The sequence below is a fragment of the Atractosteus spatula genome, chromosome 18 (assembly GCF_055471065.1).
Source record: "Atractosteus spatula isolate fAtrSpa1 chromosome 18, fAtrSpa1.hap1, whole genome shotgun sequence".
Lineage (NCBI taxonomy): Eukaryota > Metazoa > Chordata > Actinopteri > Semionotiformes > Lepisosteidae > Atractosteus > Atractosteus spatula.
The window spans coordinates 8,562,074-8,582,780 of record NC_142723.1 but is presented as its reverse complement, the minus strand read 5'-3'; the positions used below and the strand labels follow the sequence as shown (position 1 = coordinate 8,582,780).

Here is a 20,707-nt window from a genome sequence, read left to right as displayed (position 1 = left end):
CATTAGCCTAGGAACATTTATAATCCCTTCCCCATTACATAAAGTAGCATTCTTTTACTGTTCTCTAAACATGCCAGTGTTTTTTTCCCATGAACAAATGCTGGTCTGCAGACTTGCATACAAAAACAGCATTTAGGAGATATGAGAATCAGCTATTAATTTAAAGAAGGTTCCAACAGAGGCCCTTAAGGGAGGCTGGGGGATTAGTACAAAAATGAAGCTGTGCAGGTGAAGCATAGAGGAGTAATAGCCAGCAAACAGAATTTATAAAGGTGCTGGTTGCAGATAGCAACAAAGCTAGGGAAGTTTGTAATTTTCAAAACCTGTGAAGCAGGGGATTTCTCTATAACTGTAAATCAAAGAGGTTGTGGAATGCATTTTATTCATGTATTGTTTGGCCTTAAGTAATCTGTTAATACAAAGGGGAAAAGGATTTTTTTTTATTTCTGCTTATTTATTCCCATTTCTCTACTTAAATACTTAGCAGTCTCCAAGGCAGTTTTAATAGAATCGAAGTATTAATTCTACAGATTGCTTTATAGACTTTACCTAAAGTACCCCTCACAAGCACTTCAAGGTACTGCAATGCTGTTAAATAAAGATAATTTTTTGTCTTCATATACCAAAAAACAATTTTATACATACTAGATGTGGTTTATATGTGAAAAGGCTATGTCTCAGTCACATTTGATAGACTTGTAACAAATTAACCTACCTCTTTGTCTTCTTTTAATCAAATAGTAAAATACGCAGATATGAAAACATATGAGTTGAAACACTTATGTTAATTAAAAAGTATAACCTCCCCAAGCTAAAGTTCCCACTTTTAACAATGCTCCTGTAATTATCTTCTACAGAAGGTTAGAATTGAGAGTTCATTAATAAAACCATTTGTTTTAAGAGCCATTGTACTTCTAATAGAACAAAGATTCATTAAGTAAGCATACTGTAGATTTACATGTATTAATTAAACTGTAATACGAGAATGTTCTTTGATTCCTAATAGATCTGGGGATATTAAAAAATCTGAAAAGAAACTGAGTCTGTACTTTCATTTAATCTAATTTACTAACAGGACTTCAGGACAAAGCGAAGGACAAGCTGTTTCACAAGTATCGCATTACTAGAGGACAATTGATTTATTAAATGTAATTACCAGGGTTTACATAACATTGGTATTTAATGTGGTTTGAATTCAGGCTGATCCACTCCAATCTAAGGCAGTCCGAGTTTGATGTCATTGCAACCTAATGCTTTGGGAATACTTAGTTTAAAGTTTAAGGTTCAGACACTTAAACAGTGTCTCTTTTGTTTGCCACAAAACGCCTTCACACAGGGAAGGTAAAGACTGAATTTGCCATTGTCTAGATTTTTATCCAAAGGGCAAATATGAAGCAAAATCCTTTAGTGAAAACATACAGTATAAGAGAGATAACCAAAACAAGAAAACAGATAAATTATTCAGAGATTGCCATAACAACAGTTATGGTAAGTAATGATGCAATAGAATAGTAAATTACCCTTAAGTGCTTTAAAAAGTTGTACCTTTATACAAACATGCAAGGGAAAATTTGATCAGCACAATGATTTAAACATTAAAGTGCAGGTTAAAATTATGCCTGTGAAATTCTGATAGGAATCCAACTCCACAGGAACTCCCACTAACGCACACCATGCAAACTGCTTGTTTAGTCAGTATTAGCATTAATAGGGATGGACACAATTCCATTTTAAATAATGACATTAACTGTTTTGTCACATTTTACTGCTGCAAATTTCTGAATGTACTCTTACCAGAGCAAAGGACCAAAATGTATTTTATTTTAATATTCTGTAGATGTTTAACATTATTTGAGAAAACAACACGAATAGCAGAAGAACCAAATTGTTTAAATAGTTGGATTGTTTTGGTTTGGATATGCCCCCAACATATGTACTGTACCTTTGCTACAATTTATCTTGAGGTCTATACTTTCAGTTTACACATAGTTCTTTTCTCAGCAATGGAAGCAATTTCATTAAATGTACTGTAGTCACTGCAGTTATCTGAAAGCAGGTGAGACATATCCACCCACTTATACAAATAACTCCAAAGGTCCTTAGCCTTCTAAAGAAACATTCAGCAATGATTCACTCACAACTCTACTGACTACATTTTGTTCGCTGTCATCTTTAGACATGAGTAGAAAGCAGACTATGATGATGTAGTAAGCTCTTACAAGTGTGGTAATTTTTTTGGCAGGGACAAATCCTCTCTTCATTTCTGAAACTTGTTCTCCATTACACCCCCTCCCCAGACCAGGCTCTTTTCTTATAGAACATGATTTTAAATTGCATACCAGCACTTTTCTGCAACTTATGAACAGGAAAGGCACAGAAGCATTGAAGCTCTCTTACCTCTATCGTAGTTTTAATGGCAGGGACAAATCATCTTTTCATTTTTTAAACTTGTTCTCCATTACACACCCTCCCCAGATCAAGCTCTTTTCTTATAGAACATGATTTTAAATTGCATACCAGAACTCTTCTGCAACTTATGAACAGGAAAGGGACTGAGACAAGAAAATAGAGAACAGCCTTTTCTGATTTGGTAATTGTTGTGCAAGAAAAAAATATTGCTCAAATTATTGTGGAATTATTCATAATAAAGTATTTAAATATTTTTTTAAAAGGCAATTTCAAACATACTAATCAAGTTATTAAGTTTTTCACTACAAGCTTAACACATTCCAATATGTTCAGTTCACACAAATGCTGAAGTAATCGGTAGGGAGACCGTGATTATTATATTCTGCCATATTGTAAAAAATTGGGACACGGTGTAAAATTCCAGAGACTTACACAGCTTTCCATTAAATATTTAATTGAAATTGACTCAGAACAGTGTCCCAGAAGGCCATTCTTTGGGCTGGCATAAGTCCTTAAAACCATCACCTCAGCTGAAGGATCTAGTATGTGAATTTTAACAAGAAGTTAAAAACACCTGATTCAAAACAAAGCTGCAGGCGATTTCCTCAAAGGATCATATTAGAAGACTGCAGAGCAGATTAAAAGGAGGTGGGCAAACTAATTCATGTCAGTGGTGTCAATGTTTCCCCTTGAGGTATGTCTGTCTCATTATTATACTTTTAATTGGAGGCACAGGGAGCAGCATCTTCTTACCTATTTAATATAACTTAACTGAATAAAAAATGTTTCCTTGGCACATCAAGGCTCGTATTTTGCTCTTGAGGTGATTAATTCAGACTGCTGATCAGATAAACCACTTTATCAACTGTAAGGAAACCAGCTCTCCATACTGTGCTAAAGTGTCCCACTGCAATATACTGTAGTTTCAAGTAATAAAAACTCTATATTTAGTTTACATAAACCCAGAATGTACTATTGAACAAATTTATCAAAAGTAGATTTTGATGCAGTGATATTCAACTCCAGTTCCCAGTACTTGCAGACATAGAAAAGGTTTTTATTTAAATTAGAATGATAACAATAGAAGAATAGAAGGTGTAGAGGAAAATCTGAAATTTGAATTATCTAAGTTCATCCACACTAACCAAACCTTTCCTTTCACCCACAATTACATAAAAATGCCAAAGTGTAAAATATTTTGTTTCTGTTTAAATAGCTTGGATCCCATATATCCATAGAAATAGAATAATTGTACTATGATTTTATTCATCAGTGAACGTCAGAACAGTAAACAAGTAAATAATTTATTTTTTTATAAATAATTATAAATAAATTATTTATAATTTTATTTTTTTTATAATAATGCAGCAGGAAATACAGCATTTCAACTTTTGCTTAATATTTCAATTGGTTTCAAAGATCTTAATAAGAACTAATTATTGGGCTAGAGAATGCACTGTAATTTGTGATTAATGCTACCTACATAGAGTACTTAGTAGTTACTTCTATATGTCATGAACCTTTGGTAGGTTAAGTTTATAGTAGAAGGATAAAAAATGCCCAAGCATAAAAAATGTTATTCCTTTATATGCACCCCCAAAACATCTATAGTATTTCACTTCAGAGAGTGGGAACTGAATCTCCACTCTACTGATCAGTTCCTACATCTCTATATGTCAAACTGACAGCCCAGATGAATGAAGGAAATGCCATTGTTTTTTTTTCTGGCAGAATACAGGTTTACAAGAATATCATTCTTCCAAGTAAATGAAAACACTCACGTGTTGTAAGAAGCAGACCACTGGCCAGTGCCTCTAATTACACATACTGTAATGTAATTACACATAGCTATTCAGCGGCACACCTTTATTAATAGATGTGGTTCCAGCATCATTCTGAAATTGAACATTTTCATTTCTATTATTCAAATCAGATTTCACTTATGTGATGGATTAGTACTCTCAATAATATAGCTGCATTCAAAAAAGAAAAGAGATGTTGTGTTATGTCTATTATGTATTATATACTGTAGGATGTATTATGAGCATGTTCAAAACTGCAGGCAACTTGAATATACTTCCAAATTATCTTTTCTCAGTCCGATTAAACAACCATGGGATGATCCTGAATATCACACTTTCACTCCCAAGTTCTCTGCCAAGTTCTCTATCTACCTCCAGTAGGCCATCGCCAGTGGTGTGAGAAAATAATGAATGACTGGACTAATATCCTTTAAGAGTCAGTGTCTATCATGTTAAGGCAAATGATAGCTCAGCTCACTGCAAGATACAGATCTTAATAAAGTGATGGAGCAGTGTGCTCCATGGAAACCCACTGCCATAATCCATTATTCAAGAGCATGGGAAATCTTTGTCAGTTGTAGAACTGTCATGTATTAAATGTAGCCCATCTTACAAGCTGCAGATTAACTTCTGTGCTGAAGAGGGCACTGTGTGCTTTACGTTTCTGTAGTCAATTCACTGCCTAAAAGCCTGGGGCCCTAACAAGTCAAATTAAAAGGATTCTTATTTCCAAATCCCTTTTAAAATGAATATTAACCCTAATTATTTAGCTGGTAGATTATTTCTATGCATAATACATTTTTTTTCGAGTAAACAACTTAGCCAGGTGTTCCTGAACATATTAATATGCTTGATTTACTATCTGTTGGTGAAAGGTAATAATTTACTTTGGCATGAAACAAAAGTTTATTAACTGACAGGAAATAGTTGATCACAGGCATAACAATAATATGCATGCAGAACTTCTTAAAATGAGAGAAACAACATATTTTCACCATAGCCAGCAGCCATATCACCGTGCAACTCACAACTGGCACCCCACTGAAGCTAAGCAGGTGTGAGCCTGGTCAGTACCTGGATGGGAGACCTTCTGGGAAAAACTAAGGTTGCTGCTGGAAGTGGTGTTAGTGGGGCCAGCAGGGGGCACTCACCCTGAGGTCTATGTGGGTCCTAATGCCCCAGTATAGTGACGGGGACACTATACTGTAAACAGGCACCATCCTTCGGATGAGATGTAAAAACCGAGGTCCTGACTCTCTGTGGTCATAAAAATCCTAGGGTGTTTTTCGTAAAGAGTAGGGGTGTAACCCCAGCGTCCTGGCCAAATTTCCCATTGGCCCATCAATCATGGCCTCCTAATAATCCCTGTCTTTGAATTGGCTTCATTACTCTGCTCTCCTCCCCACTAATAGCTGATGTGGGGAGGAGCTATTAGTGATGTGGGGTGAGCATTCTGGCTCACTATGGCTGCTGTCGCATCATCTAGGTGGAGGCTGCATATTGGTGATGGTTGAGGGGAGTCCCCATTACCTATAAAGTGCTTTGAGTGGAGTGTCCAGAAAAGCTATATAAGTGTAAGCAATTATTATTATTATAGCAAACACAGGTGTTGTAAATCTCCTTCATTTTTCATGAAAATACTATGAAAAAATGGTTAAATAAGATTGTATATGTCTTTATTTTACCAGCTAAGTCAACTGAGAAAAAATGGTTGTTTACATTGGTAACCTAGATCCATTAATACAAGAGGGTTTTAACTGGAGCAATCTTAGTGCAGTACCTTCCTAATGGGTACAACAGTTTAGTTCTACCTAAGATGTGAACCCAAAAGTCTGCTCTAGAGTGTATCACCCAATCCACTACTAATATGTATTGCATTGCATTTTGTAATCAGCTCAAATGGTATACAAGACACTACTGAATTTAAATAAAATAAAAAAACGGCCGAACAGAAAACCAACTTTATAACCTTTAATCAAATACAACCATTATCCATATCTTTTAACACTTACATAGAGAATCAAATAAATGCTACCAGAAGCCTCAAACTTATTTGCTTCAGCTTTTAACAGTCTTGTGGGTTTTTTTTAATCAGACTCAAAATAATCAATTCCATACAAATCAGATGCCACCTTGTGTAAATGTGTAGGAGACTACACAAAGGAAAAGGCCATGTCTGTTACATAGAATCTGTGCCGCTGAACACTGTTGGATTGAAAGCATTACACTGCAGAAAAGGCAAATCAATTTTTTTCCATCTCTTTTCTCTGAGTATCCTGTGGATTTCAAGGCTGTTTGAAGCGGTGATTCTGTGCCACCACAAGGTTGTGTTTTTCAGGAGATCATTGAGGAAAGAGGACTTAAACTTAATATTTTGTACATAGGTCAAATTGCTGTGAGAAGGGCACCCTCAGTCACAATACAATTATAAAGGATTCCTGTACACAAAACAAAACACAGACAGTGCTCTTTAGGATATTGGAAGTAAATAATTCAATGGAGATGTCAGACAATGATATAATCAAAAGTTTAATTTTGATCTACTGAGCAGTGTGGTTGGTACCTATACTAATAGTTTTAAAACTATTTTGAAGTGCTTTGAAACCTGACTCAAATGCAACATGTGTACATTTATCCTGAGAAATAGAACTATTTAAGGTGAGGGTACTCTTGTAAGAACAGATAAAACAGAACTTTGAGTAAACACTAGTGGCAGCCTGGTAACATCACTTTCTTTGGGAAAAGGATGCAGTTAACTTTAATGGGTCCATTGCAATAGATTATGTTATCCATAGTTTAGTGGTTGAACCCATGGTGGAAATTGTAGGCCATAAATTAAAGGAGAGGTAGGGATACCCTAGGTTCTTAGATTGTGAGGGTGTGGCCAGGCCAGTGTGTTATATTGAGCCCCAAGGAGAAGGTTCTCACATTATAGATATACCTGAAAGCACAGTTTCCTGTTTCTACAAATTATTTTTTCTAGTACTGCACATGGTTTCAATTATGAAGACAGAAGAAGCAAAGACTGCCTTTCTCTAGCTAGTTTGATTAGGTATACACCTAAAGAGGGCTCCACAGCTGAAACGTTGTGTCCTTTTTTCTTTTCCTTTCAGCATGTAATAAACTTTTATCTGTTCCCTTATCTTCCTAGCTTTCTGGAAAATAGAGACTCCCCCAGATATAAATTAAATTGCAAACAGGGAGGTACACTTAGAAATGGGTGATTGCAATGGATGACACATTATCTGTGCTTTGAACACAAATACAAATCACTAGGGAATCTGGAGGAAGTGTGGCTGGCCTTGTTAATGCAATACTTGAAGTGGAAAACACTACATAAAGCTTGTGTTAGTTTGTGAAAATGATTAGAGTTTTATTGTCATTCATTTCCTCCCAGCAGGAGCCAATGTTAACTTCCTCCTTCAGCTCAACAGCACGTATGATTCCAGGAACTGCTTTTTTCTTCTTTAATGAATTCTAGTTGAGGATGGTCTGTGTACATGTAACAGACAGTTAATTCTATTAAATTAATATGGGATAGTGTGGGAGGAATGGCCACGATATTGGGTGTTGAACACAGACTTGACACATGTGATTAGATTTTGTACAAATGCCAGCGAGTGTTGTTTTGCTTTCTTGAATTAAATAATGTGTCTAAGATGGTGTTCTTTCAACATAAAGAAAAAAGGTATACTCTTTTTTAGGACACACAATATGAATTCAGGTTTTGTAGAAGAATGACCTGATGGGTAACATATAACTTATACAACTGGGACTATTTTTATATATTCTGCCATAATGCCTTGGTGTCGGTTCTCTGCAGATCTAGAGAACAATGAGAATGGAGCAGGTCTTGTTTCTTGAGGTTGTTGAAAAGAAAAGACTAATTTCAAAGTTGTGTTAGTGTTTCAAGTATGCAATGGTATGCCATGAACTGTGATGCACAAAGTAAATTAAAGGGATCCTTTCCTTTGGAAAGACATGATGGTGGTAAGATTCTAAATTCAGATAAGCTTTTGGAATTTCCTTCCACCAGCTATTTAAACAGTTTACCCTCTTCTTCTCACCAAAGACAACTTGAGTATAAGTATCTTTTTATGTTACCCTCAAAACAAATGGTAGAACTGATAAATACAGACAATTTATTTCATGGGCTCCTGTGATGAATTAGCAACTTCAAAGATAAGACATGAAGCACCTCATTAATTAAATGAGCAATAGCATATTATGTTTCCAGTAACAACAAGAATCAGCATGGAGGAGCGAGTGGTAGCAGTGCTGGGGAGTGAAGGTGAGGCTTCAGGATTTGCCCCAAGGTAGTATAGTTTCATTTCTGTGATCTTTTGTTTCACATGCTGTACATGGTTTGTATCTCTTTTCATCCAAAATGTATTCCCAAGCAGTGTCATCAGGATTCCCTCTTTAATGACCGGGGGAAATGATTTATCTCATAGTCAGCAAGGATTCCATATCTCTGATCTGATCTGATCTGATCTGATTCTGATCTGCTCAATCAGACTGCTCTTAGAATATGATATTAAGGGATAGAAGTGACTTGCCAAAGGTAGCACACATATTTGCAGTTTAGACTTAATTGCATTAAAGATCTTTAGTTAATAGAATATAAAATGATAAATCTATATACAACATGTCATACTGTATATACTCCCGGTCAGAGTTAGCTATACTGATGATCCCTAATAAGAGCAAAATACTGTATATATGCAAAGCATTTTGAAAGGTTCATACAGATGGTTCTGTTTCTAGTGTGAAATGGACAGAACTAATTAACAGTTACATTCCTGTGACAGATGTCAATACTACAGAACTTCAGGAATTTTGTTAGTTTCTAATTAACACCATACCTGTATATGACTACAAAAACAAAAACACATCAGTTCAACAAACTCAACCATAATGTTTTGACTCTAGTTTGGTGTGCAATATGAGTCACCTATCCCTTTGATTCTGCTTTGATTGAGATTGAAGAGGATTGATTATCAGCCTCTTTCTTGCAGATTGCTATATAGGTACAGTATAAAGTCAGAAAACAGTACTTTCTCTGAAACTTGCAGGTTATCAGAAGGACACTGTTGTTTTTGTTTTTCTTTATAGTGTTTATTTCTTAAGTATTCTCTTAGCCCACCCTAAAAGCTTTGCAAGAAAATTAAATAGTAAAAACCGAAACATGTAATCATATTTATTTGATTGTGTTTATTGCCTCATAACTATAGCTTTCAAATGGAAGAGCCCAATTTAGTGCCCACAATATATTGCCCACTGCAAAAAGATGGTTTCTTTTACTTTTTATACATTAAAAGCATTTGCTATACATTGACTAAATTACCCCAATAATTAATGAACACTAAATGAAGTTAAAAGAAATTACACATCTGAATAGTATTATGTTTATTACTGCATTTGTTTTGCAAAATGAAAGAATTAAAAACGTTCTCTTCTGAATATATATCTTAAAGTAAATCACAAATATTAATGTGAATTTAAAATGTAGAATACTTAGTTACAGTTAATGTAAGTATCTTTCAAGAGATTTATTACCTGAATATATTTGATCTAAAAAGTATATAAAATATAGTATATACAGTATAATTATTTTAAATAAAATTTTAGATATAAAACAAACTTGCAAAATATGATCATCTTTAAGGGCCAATTCATGTATCCATTTTCTAATTGCTTTATGCAATACAGGATCACAGGGGAGCCAGAAGCTATCCAAGGAAGCAACTGGAGCAAGGCAGGATACACTCTGGATGGAATGGCAGTTTATCACAGTAAAAGTCAATCATTTAAGAGGAATTGTACCATAACTATGTTTACCATATTGTTTTTTTTTAATTATAATGACCTTTAATGTGAAACTGTTTAAAAACCCTCTCAACTGGACAGCTGAGTCAATTGTGATATACCATTCTGAAAAAAAAACAATTGTCAGTCTTATTCTATAGTCAGGAGAAAACCTTAATCCTTTTTGTTTCTCACATTTGCAGCGCTTCACAAAGAGTTTAATAATGGCTGGGTCAAGGAACCTTGCTGTGACAGGTGCACAAATAGAAAATAACCTAACCACATAAGGTGGGGCCTTATAAATGTCATCTAAAGTTATGTTTTGGTTTTGAAATGCTGATCTGCTGATGACATAGACAGTCAATGCTAATGACCCTGTACTAGCTGAAAATCCTTATTTGTGGGTAAACGTTTTATTCCTTATAAGGGTAACCTTGAAAGAAGTTCTTAGTTTTCTGGATTACTGGCAGTTGGAACACATAATGTTGTGTTGTTTATAACATAACTATCAGCTTCTGCAATTTGGTAGAAGAATATCCATCAAAAATGTAAATGACTGCCTTCATGTGCATATCTATAGTTTATGTACCTTAAAGCTTTGACTTTGACCCAGTCAAAACTTTATTTTACTACTGCTTGTTCAGTGTGTTCAGAAAGATTTGTTTCAAGCAGGGATTGAGAGAAAATATAAGTAATATGATCTCTCAAAACAGTATACAATTTCATACTATCTTTACATTCATGGGTTGTGATTCTAAAGTGATGTGAATATTTTTTTTCTTATTTTAAGAATGTGTCCTCTATCTGTCCATTCACATATTGTCATGATTGGGATCCCTCCTCTTAAGGGTGCTCCGACCCTTTTGTATTTTAGTGAATTATGTGCACCTGCCACCTTTTTTGTGTCCCATTATTTAAACATGGCGCTCTCGCTATTCCTGGCTCAGCATTGAGAGGTGGACACCCGGATGCCCGCCTACCAGCGGGTCCAGGAAAGACCCGATGACATAGGCTTCATCACGGAGTCCTGACCATCTGAGACCGGGGCTCGGAGCGCCTGGCCTCGTTATCCTGTTTTTATCTTCCTGTTCCCTGTCCCTGTTCTGAATCCCATTCCGGATTTTAGCTGTTTGTTTCTCCTGATATCTTTACATGATAAACAAAAACAGAATCTTATGTGTTTTTCACATGTTTACTGCAGTGCCTTTGTATACATTGGCTGGAGATTGCAGTATCTGTTTTCAGCATTTTTGAATTTATGAATGCTGAAGGGCAGTGTAAATATAGTTGTACAAGCAGGTAGAAGTTTAGTTTCTCAGTTTTCTTAGAGGGAAAGAAGATAATGTTTATGATTTAATAGGTCTCAAATGAAACTGCTGATAAATTCACTCAGCAATTCAAATCCAGGGTTATATGCTACATGTTTTTCTATAAAAACAATAAAACAACATTTTAATTTACCTACAAAATCTAAATTAAAAAAACAGATTTAGAAGATAAGAATTTGAGAAAAGTTACAAATGGGAGGAGGCTGTTCAGCTCTTCTTGACTACCATAATCCTCTATGTAAAGAAGTATCTACAGTTTTCAGTCTTAAATGACCCTAAACTTAATTTCTGTTTATAACCCTTGGTCTCTGTGTTGCTACATATTTGAGGGAGATCCTTGAGTTGACTTGGTGTTTTTAGATTTTGAATAACACGAGAAAGTCTGCTGCTCTATGAAATTCTCAAGTAAAATGTGTAGTTTAAATAGTAGTAACTTTACATAGATAACTAGATTTTGTATACATGTTGTATCTTCTGTTTCAGTATCATCCATCTGATATTTGAATTTAATTGGTTCCTGCATGTATTAACATCGGTGTTTACCTGTATTTCAACTGTCAGGTTTCTGCCCAGTCCAGAAGTCTTCTTGTAATGCTTGTGCTGGGGATACAACATTTATAACTACTGTACCTGCTTTTGTATCACTGTGAAGTTAACAAGTTTACTCACAATATCATAGGCAGGATTATTGTATAGATCAGAAAGCTCAGTGGTTATAGAACTAATCCTTTTGGTATCTAATTAAATATCTCTTCTATATTGTCCAGGTTGAAGCACAGTACCCCTTGTTTTCTGTGTTTTTTATCCTTGAACCATAGAATAGAATAGAATTTTACACTTTGAAGTCTGAGGATTCATATTTCATGTGGTACTTTATCAAAAGATTTCTGATTTTTCAAAGACACTGTTGAAGTGCACAATTTACCTGATCAAGGAAATAACTTTTTTCATTTTAATTTTTTCATTTAAATGCTCTTCTAATTTGGTTTTTATTTTTTTCCTATATGTTTAGGTGTATTTGAGGTAAGTCTTGGTTAAATAGTGAACATATCCCTTATTCTATTTTGTTTCTTTTTACAAAAATTTGTATTACATTTACAAATCAGTAAGATATCCAATCAGTAGGATTTTCTTTATGTGCAATGGATAAACACCATCTGGCCTAGGCAATTTATTTATTTTGAAGTCCCTTAAACAGCCTTTCCTCTTATTTGCTGAAAGTGGCATTGTCTTTTTACCTGTGGCTATTATTAATTTCATCCATTGTGAACACCTTTGTAAAGTAATATAAAGTAAAGAAACTCTGTGCCATTAACTACTAAACTTCTGTAACAGGTCCATTTGTACCTTTAAGACATTCCTTTTCTTTTTCCCTTACTGATCTTTTGCTATTGTAGCATTGAAAAAAAAGTTTGATGTTAGTTTAAGCCCTTATACTTAGATTTCTATCTCTCTCTTTACTCTTCTGATATCTTGTTGACCCATTGTATTCTTTTTTCTTTGCCTCATCTTAGACCCTTTTGTACTCTCTTTGAAGAATTGTCTTTCTCCTTCCCCTCCTCTTAAGTGATCTATTAATCTATAAAGGCTAACAATCTCTAAACTGTGATTTATTAACCTGTAGTGTGAATCTTTCTTGCACTTCTTTACTTCCAAGAAAGACCAACCATGAAGTGCTAGGGTTGTAATTGGTCAAGGGCTAGTGCATGCATTTAAGTTCTCATTCTGACTGAGTAAAAGAAAGCAGCAGACAAAATATTATTGACAAACAGTGCCAGTCTGAGTTGCTTGTTGGAACATGTGATGAAATTGAGAACTATACTGACAGACATTGAAAACACAACAAATTATATTGCTTTCAATACTCTTGTTGTGGGTCTAATGCTTCATTATAGTATATTTAGCTTTCCTTGGCCTTTTAAATTTGAAGAAAACTGGTTTACAACTACATTTATTACATTGCTTTTCTACAAAGCATTGGTGAGATTATTAGTTTCAGTATACTTAAGAATAAACGAAAGTTAAGTACAATACAAAGAAATCAATCATTTGTGATCTCCAACTGGCAAGAAATGAAAATTGATTTTAGAAAAGAAGTAAAAAAACTATTTTTTTCAAAACACCATTTAGGAAAAGCTTGCTTAAATTTATTAGTGTAAAGTAAATTTGTTAAGGAGCAGAAATTTGATGATAAATCAAAAATGGAAATGATAAATTTAGGAATGACACCCTAAAACTGAAAAACAAAACCTGAGAATGTATGGTAATCTACTTCACTGGTATTAGGATGGACAGACAATTCTGCATCCATTGCAAACCATTTATTTCTTACAATTATTTATAGACTGTGTTCAGGAAACAGACTGTCACATAACATACATTACATCATATATGAAGGGTCAAAAGTAATTTATGACTTCTGACATCTGGTGACTTCAGTTAAACAGAAGAGAGGATCTCATATGTTGCCTAAAACTGCTCAACCTTCTCTTACATATATAACCTGAGAAGCATAAAATGACACCTACATCAAGAGTACTGATTTATGGTGCTTTGTTCGGGGTCATAACTTACTGTATATGTTCTAGTGTAGCATGTCTGATTAAAAAAACTATTACCAGTTTTATTCATTTTTTTATTTTAGATTTATTTAATTCATGATTTTTATTACGACTGTCCTGCAGTTTAGACATTTTTATTGGTTTCTTCTCCTGGAAGTGACTCAGATTCTGCAGTAGGCTTATTACAAGTGTCAAGCAGGTGGTGAGGAATGGTAGGAACCTGTTTATTTTGCACAAAAATGGTTTGCCTCCAAAATAATCATTACACAGAGACTCAGAATAGAACTCATCTGTAAAACAGAATATAATCCTGGAATTCTGAATTTTGGTTTCAGTTTCATCTGCTGTGATGCACTACACTGAGTAGTAAATTAATTGTTCAGTGTTGGCTCCAACTGTAATTGAAAACTAAATGGATTTTTAAAATTTAGTTATTTTAATTCTATATTTAATTAAAATGAAAATGTTCAGGAACAGACTACAATAATGAGAATGAGTTAAGATCTCTGATATAAGACCTTTTTTGAAAGGAAAATTACAGTTCTGTCAGTAAAAGCATGATTGTGCCCAGGCATGAAACTGATAGGAATAATAGAGTAATACTACTGTAAGTGAAGTGGAATATGATATTGTATATTTTCAATAATACTTGCCATTTGTCAATGGTAAATTTGTAAATGTAGTTATATAGTTAAAATTAATTTAGAATCATAATTAATTGCTTGCATTTATATAGAGCTTTTGTCCCAAATCACTTTACATCTACACATCTTTAGACAGACCCACTTGTGAAGTGCAGCCCCCACCAGCCATTCTGCGCCAACAACTCCAATACACAGTACATCAGGTGGAGAAGTAAGAAACTGCTTGTCACGAATCACACTCCCACGTGCACCTCCCGGAGTAAACACCTGCGCCGTTGTTAGCAATTAGCACTGCACTCCCTGTTTCCTCATTTAAACCCGTTCCTAGCCTTTCTCTTGTGCGCTTTCTTTCTATACTGACTACTGGATACCCGACCCTGCACTGCCTCTGACCACGACTCCATCTCTGCCTCGCATCTTTTGGACTTGGATACCTCACTGCCTCGACCTTTGGATATCCGACCTCGCTCAGACTCCGACCTCGAACCTTGCCTTTAGCTACCTGGAATTCTGACTCGTTCCCTCTCCGCACCGCATAGGGTCCGATCGCCTTCACCACTAGTCCGTACTGATTAGTGTGACACTGCTTCTCCAATTGAATTTAGGGGGCAAGCAGGTGAGATTTTACAAGCTCAGACTGGAATTTAGCCAGGTCACAGGGTTACGACCCCTTCTTTTTTGAGAATTGCCCATTCTCAAAATGTGTGCATTCTTTAATGATCAAGTAGCCAGGATTTCTTTTTCCCATTCAAAGGATGGCACCCTCTACAGACATTGGTTTGAAAATTCTTGACCAGAGGGAAATTACCTTGGAGGTCTACCGATCCATTATAGACCAGGACTTGCTGAGCTCTTGAGATCAGGCTGCAAAGAGGTAATGATGCTGCCAAGTTACTACTTAGTACATATGATAGTAGTAATAGTACAACAAGTAAGAAAGTACACATATATAATGGGACACTTTAATAAATATGAGACTTTTAGGACAAGACAAATAAGTTGAAAGCTTAGAGATTCTCTCAACAAATATTGTTCAGTAAAGAAACGTTACAGTGGGTATAGAGAGTCACCACCCCCTTTAAAATGTTCACCTTTGTTGTCCTAAATAACTCAACTTTTTCAAGGTTTATTTACAAATTGTACCTTGCAACATCCAAGTGAGAAAAGAAAGCAAAAGTTCTGAAAAAAATAATAATAAAAAGGTAGAATAACTGGGTTGGATAAGAGAACACCCCCATTAATTAATACTTGGTGGAAGCACCTTTTGCTTGAATTACAGCCTTGAGTCTGTTTGGATACATCTCTACCAACGTTGCACACATGGAGAGGGGAATATTTGCCCATTCCTCCTTACAGAATTGTTCAAGCTCAGTCAAACTGCGTGATGACGTTGATGGACTGCCCTCTTAAAGTCATTCCTAAGATTTTTTTAATGGGATTCAGGTCAGGGCTCTGACTAGGCCACTCAAGGATATTCACCTTCCTGTCCTTCAGCCACTGTGTGGTTGCTTTGGCAGTGTGCTTTGGGTCATTGTCATGTTGAAAGGTGAACCATCTTCCCATTTTCAATTTGGTGACTTTCTATACCCACTGTATATACATATAAAGGTAAGCTGCTGTTTAAAAGTTCAACTTTGTTAAATTAAAACTTTCTTAATGACTCACTGGTTTCTAACATAGATCCTTAACTAACTTATCCAGACAGTTTTCTATGTAACAGGATTAATTAGAGAATATGGAGGAGATCATATCAAAGGCCATTTGTTTGTGACAAAGACACTTCTAGGTGTCAGATTTAGAAAATGTACTGGTGCTATAAAAATTAAGGTCAACCTTTGGTAATATTTAATCATAAATGCCATTTAATGATCAATGCCATGTAAATTCCCTGTTCTAAAGGTTTCATCTAAAGCTGCAATATCCTTTACCAATTCCCATGTTCACATTGAACAAATTTCTTAAATAAATTATCTCACCCTTTCTAAAGTACTAATTTTCAACCAAATAAGAGCTATCCTTTAAAGGAATTGCATTTAAGCTTTACTTTTTAAAATATATATATTCTAAAATATAAAATATCTTTTTATTTTACTGGTCAGTTAAAAACAGCTACAAAACAAAACAAAAATGTAAATATAAATCATAATCTGTGCAAATTTAATCTGAAATTGGGGATAAAATATAAGGATTGTTTATTTAGTATGGTTAATTTTATTGTTATTTTGAAGTACCAGATTCTTTTGCATATTATATTCACCATTAAATCTACCTGCCATCGGTTTGTTCCCTATCTGATTTTTGCATGTTTGCATAAAAGCAAAAATACTTTGCAAGAAAATTTCTATGTCTACGATATGAGACGCAACCCATGAAGTACGTAGAACCAGATATACAGAAATTCTAAAATTACATTTATTGTTTACATATCTTGCTTGCAAAGTCTTTTACGTGTTTCACACACTGCGAAAGCAGCAAACAGCACAAGTACCGCCAAAAGACGATGGATGCCAAGCGGATAAATTTAAGTAAACATGTTTGTTTAAATGAGAGGGTTTTTTCTAAAAAAATAAAAGCATTAACAATAACTTTTGGATTCTCCTTAGCACTAGGTTGGGGGCGCCTTGTTCACACAATGAGGCCGTGTGGATGAATCCCGCCTACTCCACTGCACGATATAGGAAAGGCGTTGCGCTCTGGGAAGGCGCCGGCCAATGAGTTTAAAGCGGGGCGGAGCGGGCTTGTTGTGAATGGAAGTTGGTTGTTCGCTGCCTGGCGGTGAGGTGTCTGGTCGGGAGGAAGGCAGCTTATGTTTACGCCTATAACGTTTGTACTGTAAGTCGGATTTTTTTAATAACGGCGTTCAAATGTTGGTGGTACAATCGTAGGTATATAGACAGGTATTTCATTGCTCTGCATTGATCACAAGGAAAGATGCTTAATTCGAGCTGTGGTGAATGCAAATGAACAGAAGTTAGGAGTTGAGAAACTTTGCGACAGCTAAAGTGAATTAGCAAAAAAATAGATGCTGCCGGGATATTTTAAGTCAGAATTATATACAGTAGTACTTCAATTACCCGGTTCCCAATATTTAAACATAAAAAAAGACTGAAGTGAGTTGCAGCACTATTTAAATACAGACAGTAAGGAGCTAAAGTCTTGATGCAGCAGGTTCGCTTAGCTCTGTGCAGATGTAGACGAGTGCGTTGTTTTGAAATTCATTTTGTTGTGTTTATCTTTTCTTATAGGATTGTTTTCTCACCTGCGAAGCTACTCTTTCTCGTTTTGGAAAGCAGGAGACGTGGAGTGTTTATTACAGCGCGAACGTGAATTGATTCTAAGAAATAAGTCCCCTGTCTTTGTTAACCTGTTGTTGGTATTGCCGCTAGCAGACTTGGACCGGTGTTGTTGGAACTGTTTTCGGTGAACACGATTCCTAACAAAAAATGCGGATATGTAATTGATAAATTATCTGATAACTGAAAAACAGAAATAAAACTGCATTGTTGCAAACTTAAAGCTCAAATTGTTTTAAATGGTACAGAAAATGTACTGCAGGAAGCCGTGTGAGTCATTTGCTGATCAATAAGCAGAGAACTGAAGAATCGAAAGACCTGATATGGATACAGTTTAAGTGTTTTATTGTCAGTGGTGGATGCTGATTGTACTTCAAAATGATTTGGTAGACGGAGAGCCCACGGAGAAATCAAATCAATCAAGGATTTATGTGAGATATCATTTAAGCGGATAAGTAAATATCCCACACTGACAAATGTATTAATAATCGCGTTCTGTGCGGGACCATTTGCAAATGAAAATGAGACATCGCAGAGAAGTGAAAGCCAATGTTTCTGCTGTGGAAGAGGAGCAACATGTTGGAAGTGAGTTGTACCAGAATACTGGGGCTTCGCTCAGCACAATAGTGATGGAGAACGAAATTAATAAACAGGCGCCAATAATGGCTAACATTTCAAATAAAAGGAAGATGCACTCGGTTAATGAGCACGAACTGTGTGGGGACTCCGATAGATCCAGCTGCCGCGGGGAAGCACTTGTCAGCGAGTTGGTGGATCGCTCAGTATGCAGGGAAAAAAGGGTTCCTACGGTGCAGTTTAAAGAGGTGTACAGCAGGCGTGAATTTAAGGTCGTTAAAAACGTGCCCCACGTGTTTGAAAAAAGCAGAATCACCGGCACCAGCGAGGGAGTCTTCGGGGGCAACCTTTATACAGAAAGCGATCGTGCTGATCTTACTAGCGGGAAAAGCCGCGATGCCAAAGGACACCCGGACGTGGATTGCAATGCAATTTTTTACCAAAGAACGGGGGAAATAAAGCGACTTGCCAATATGCAATCTGGTAGAAAAGAAATAACCCGCAAGAATGCAGGTGGCAAAACAACCACCCAAGAGATTGCTAGAGGCAGCCCTACCAGGCGCTATACCAAGAAGGGAAGAGGAAAGTTTGCATTAAGTCTGTGGAGTTGGTGGGCTTTCTTCTGTTTTAATACTCGCGTGTTGAAAACTCTGGCACAAGGTAAGAAAAACGTGCTTAATAAGTGTTTTTTATTGATTTATTTTTTTTAGCATGGATGTATCGGTAGCGTAGAATCAAACGTTGTTGCCTCACAACTCTGTGTTCTGTGTCTGATACTGGGGCGTCTTCTGTGTGGAGTTCGCATGTACATCTTTTCTCGTATAGTCATCAGTTTTCTGCAAGTGCGATGGTTACTTCCCTGCACTCCGACGTGGGATTCCCAAACTGTACTAAAGGCACCCTAGCTACTGTAGGTTAATATGAGTCTATGAATTGTACTTGTCTGCCCGCGCTGACCTGGTGTCTAGTCCAGGGTGTAGCCCTGCCATGAGTCCCCTATGCTTCTGGGATAGGCTCTTCGCGGCGCCCCTTACCAAGTATAAGCAGCTTTCCTGATGGATTGTGAATGAACACATCTACTTCCTTTAAACGTAAAGCTGTTTTATACGCACTTGTATATTTAGTAATCCTTCACTAAAATTAAAAATGTATAATTCTTACTAGGGCAAGATTCATTTTAGACATTAAAGATTATGCCTGCAGCGAAGATGTTTTACGTTTAAGTTCACCCGTATTTGCTGATCATGCGACTACTTTGTTTTTAAGAGGTAGTTTATGCGAGTATATATATATAAATATTAGTTCATATATGGGCATTCGCCTGATATCGCAGCTGCGATAAGTTGGGAGTCCGATTACCTTCTGTGGAAACGGCACTTGTTCCACTTTCGCTTTTTTGTGGAATTCCGAGTCTTGATTTAAAATGTATTTTGCTGGTATGAAGGAAACGGTAAAGGAGCGTTTCTCATACAATGTTCCGATTGCGAACCTGAGATTCTAGATAGTCACCCCAGACCTTCAGACAAAAGATGGCTTGATAGGTCACAGCTACTGACTGTACGAAAGAAATTCAGTCAGATTCAGTGAGACTAGACGTCGTTTCCAGAACAAAGTCTTTGGCTTGATGTTGTCGGAGATAGAGACAATAAAATATGATGCAGAGGCTTTTGTTAATCGCCTAAGTGATAATACTGTACTTAAGAGTATGTGATCTGTAGATTACTTGGTTTGTACGAAATAAAAACCGATCTCTCTGCGTACTGAGCAGTATGGGGGATTTGACTGTCTTGTAAACTATTATTTTTTCATAAATATTTCATACGTACTGTATAAAGGAGACTGTAACGGCTGATAAATGGAATATTGAGAAATAACTATTCCAGTGGTGGTGTTTCAAGCCATAGTTTATAGTTATTTAGATAATTTAAGAAGTCAATCTTTGTGTCCTAAGGGACAACATACATTTTAGCTACATATTCAGTTTTCTGTATATTAAGTGAAAAAACGAAAGCGAAGTATTAGTTGTCTTTAAATATTTATATTTCGGGTCTTTTCTAATGCAGTAACTGATTCGAGTACAGCTGTGACATGCCTGTGTCAGGATTGTGTCCATTAAGAGTGAATGGCCCCTGATTGAGTATCCTGTGGTAGATTGGATCTATCTGCGTGATCTGGACCAGGATGACGGCAACAGAAGACGTGACATGAGAACTCTATAATTATAGTCTTGGGGCATCTGAATTTTAACAGGTCATTGAAGTGTTTATTCATTTTCTTGCATTGCCT

At 36.0% G+C, this 20,707-nt stretch overlaps 1 protein-coding gene across 1 annotated transcript in view; it reads left to right on the top strand.

Moving 5' to 3' along the window:
• The first annotated feature begins 17,316 nt into the window (after positions 1-17,316).
• Positions 17,317-20,707, top strand: part of sdk1a (sidekick cell adhesion molecule 1a) — a 454,720-nt gene continuing 451,329 nt past the window's right edge. The window contains exons 1-2 of the mRNA XM_088936948.1: positions 17,317-17,384; positions 17,798-19,081. Of these exons, the coding sequence (XP_088793074.1) occupies positions 18,361-19,081 (721 nt within the window). The 5' untranslated portion in view covers positions 17,317-17,384; positions 17,798-18,360. The remainder of the gene's footprint in view (positions 17,385-17,797; positions 19,082-20,707) is intronic.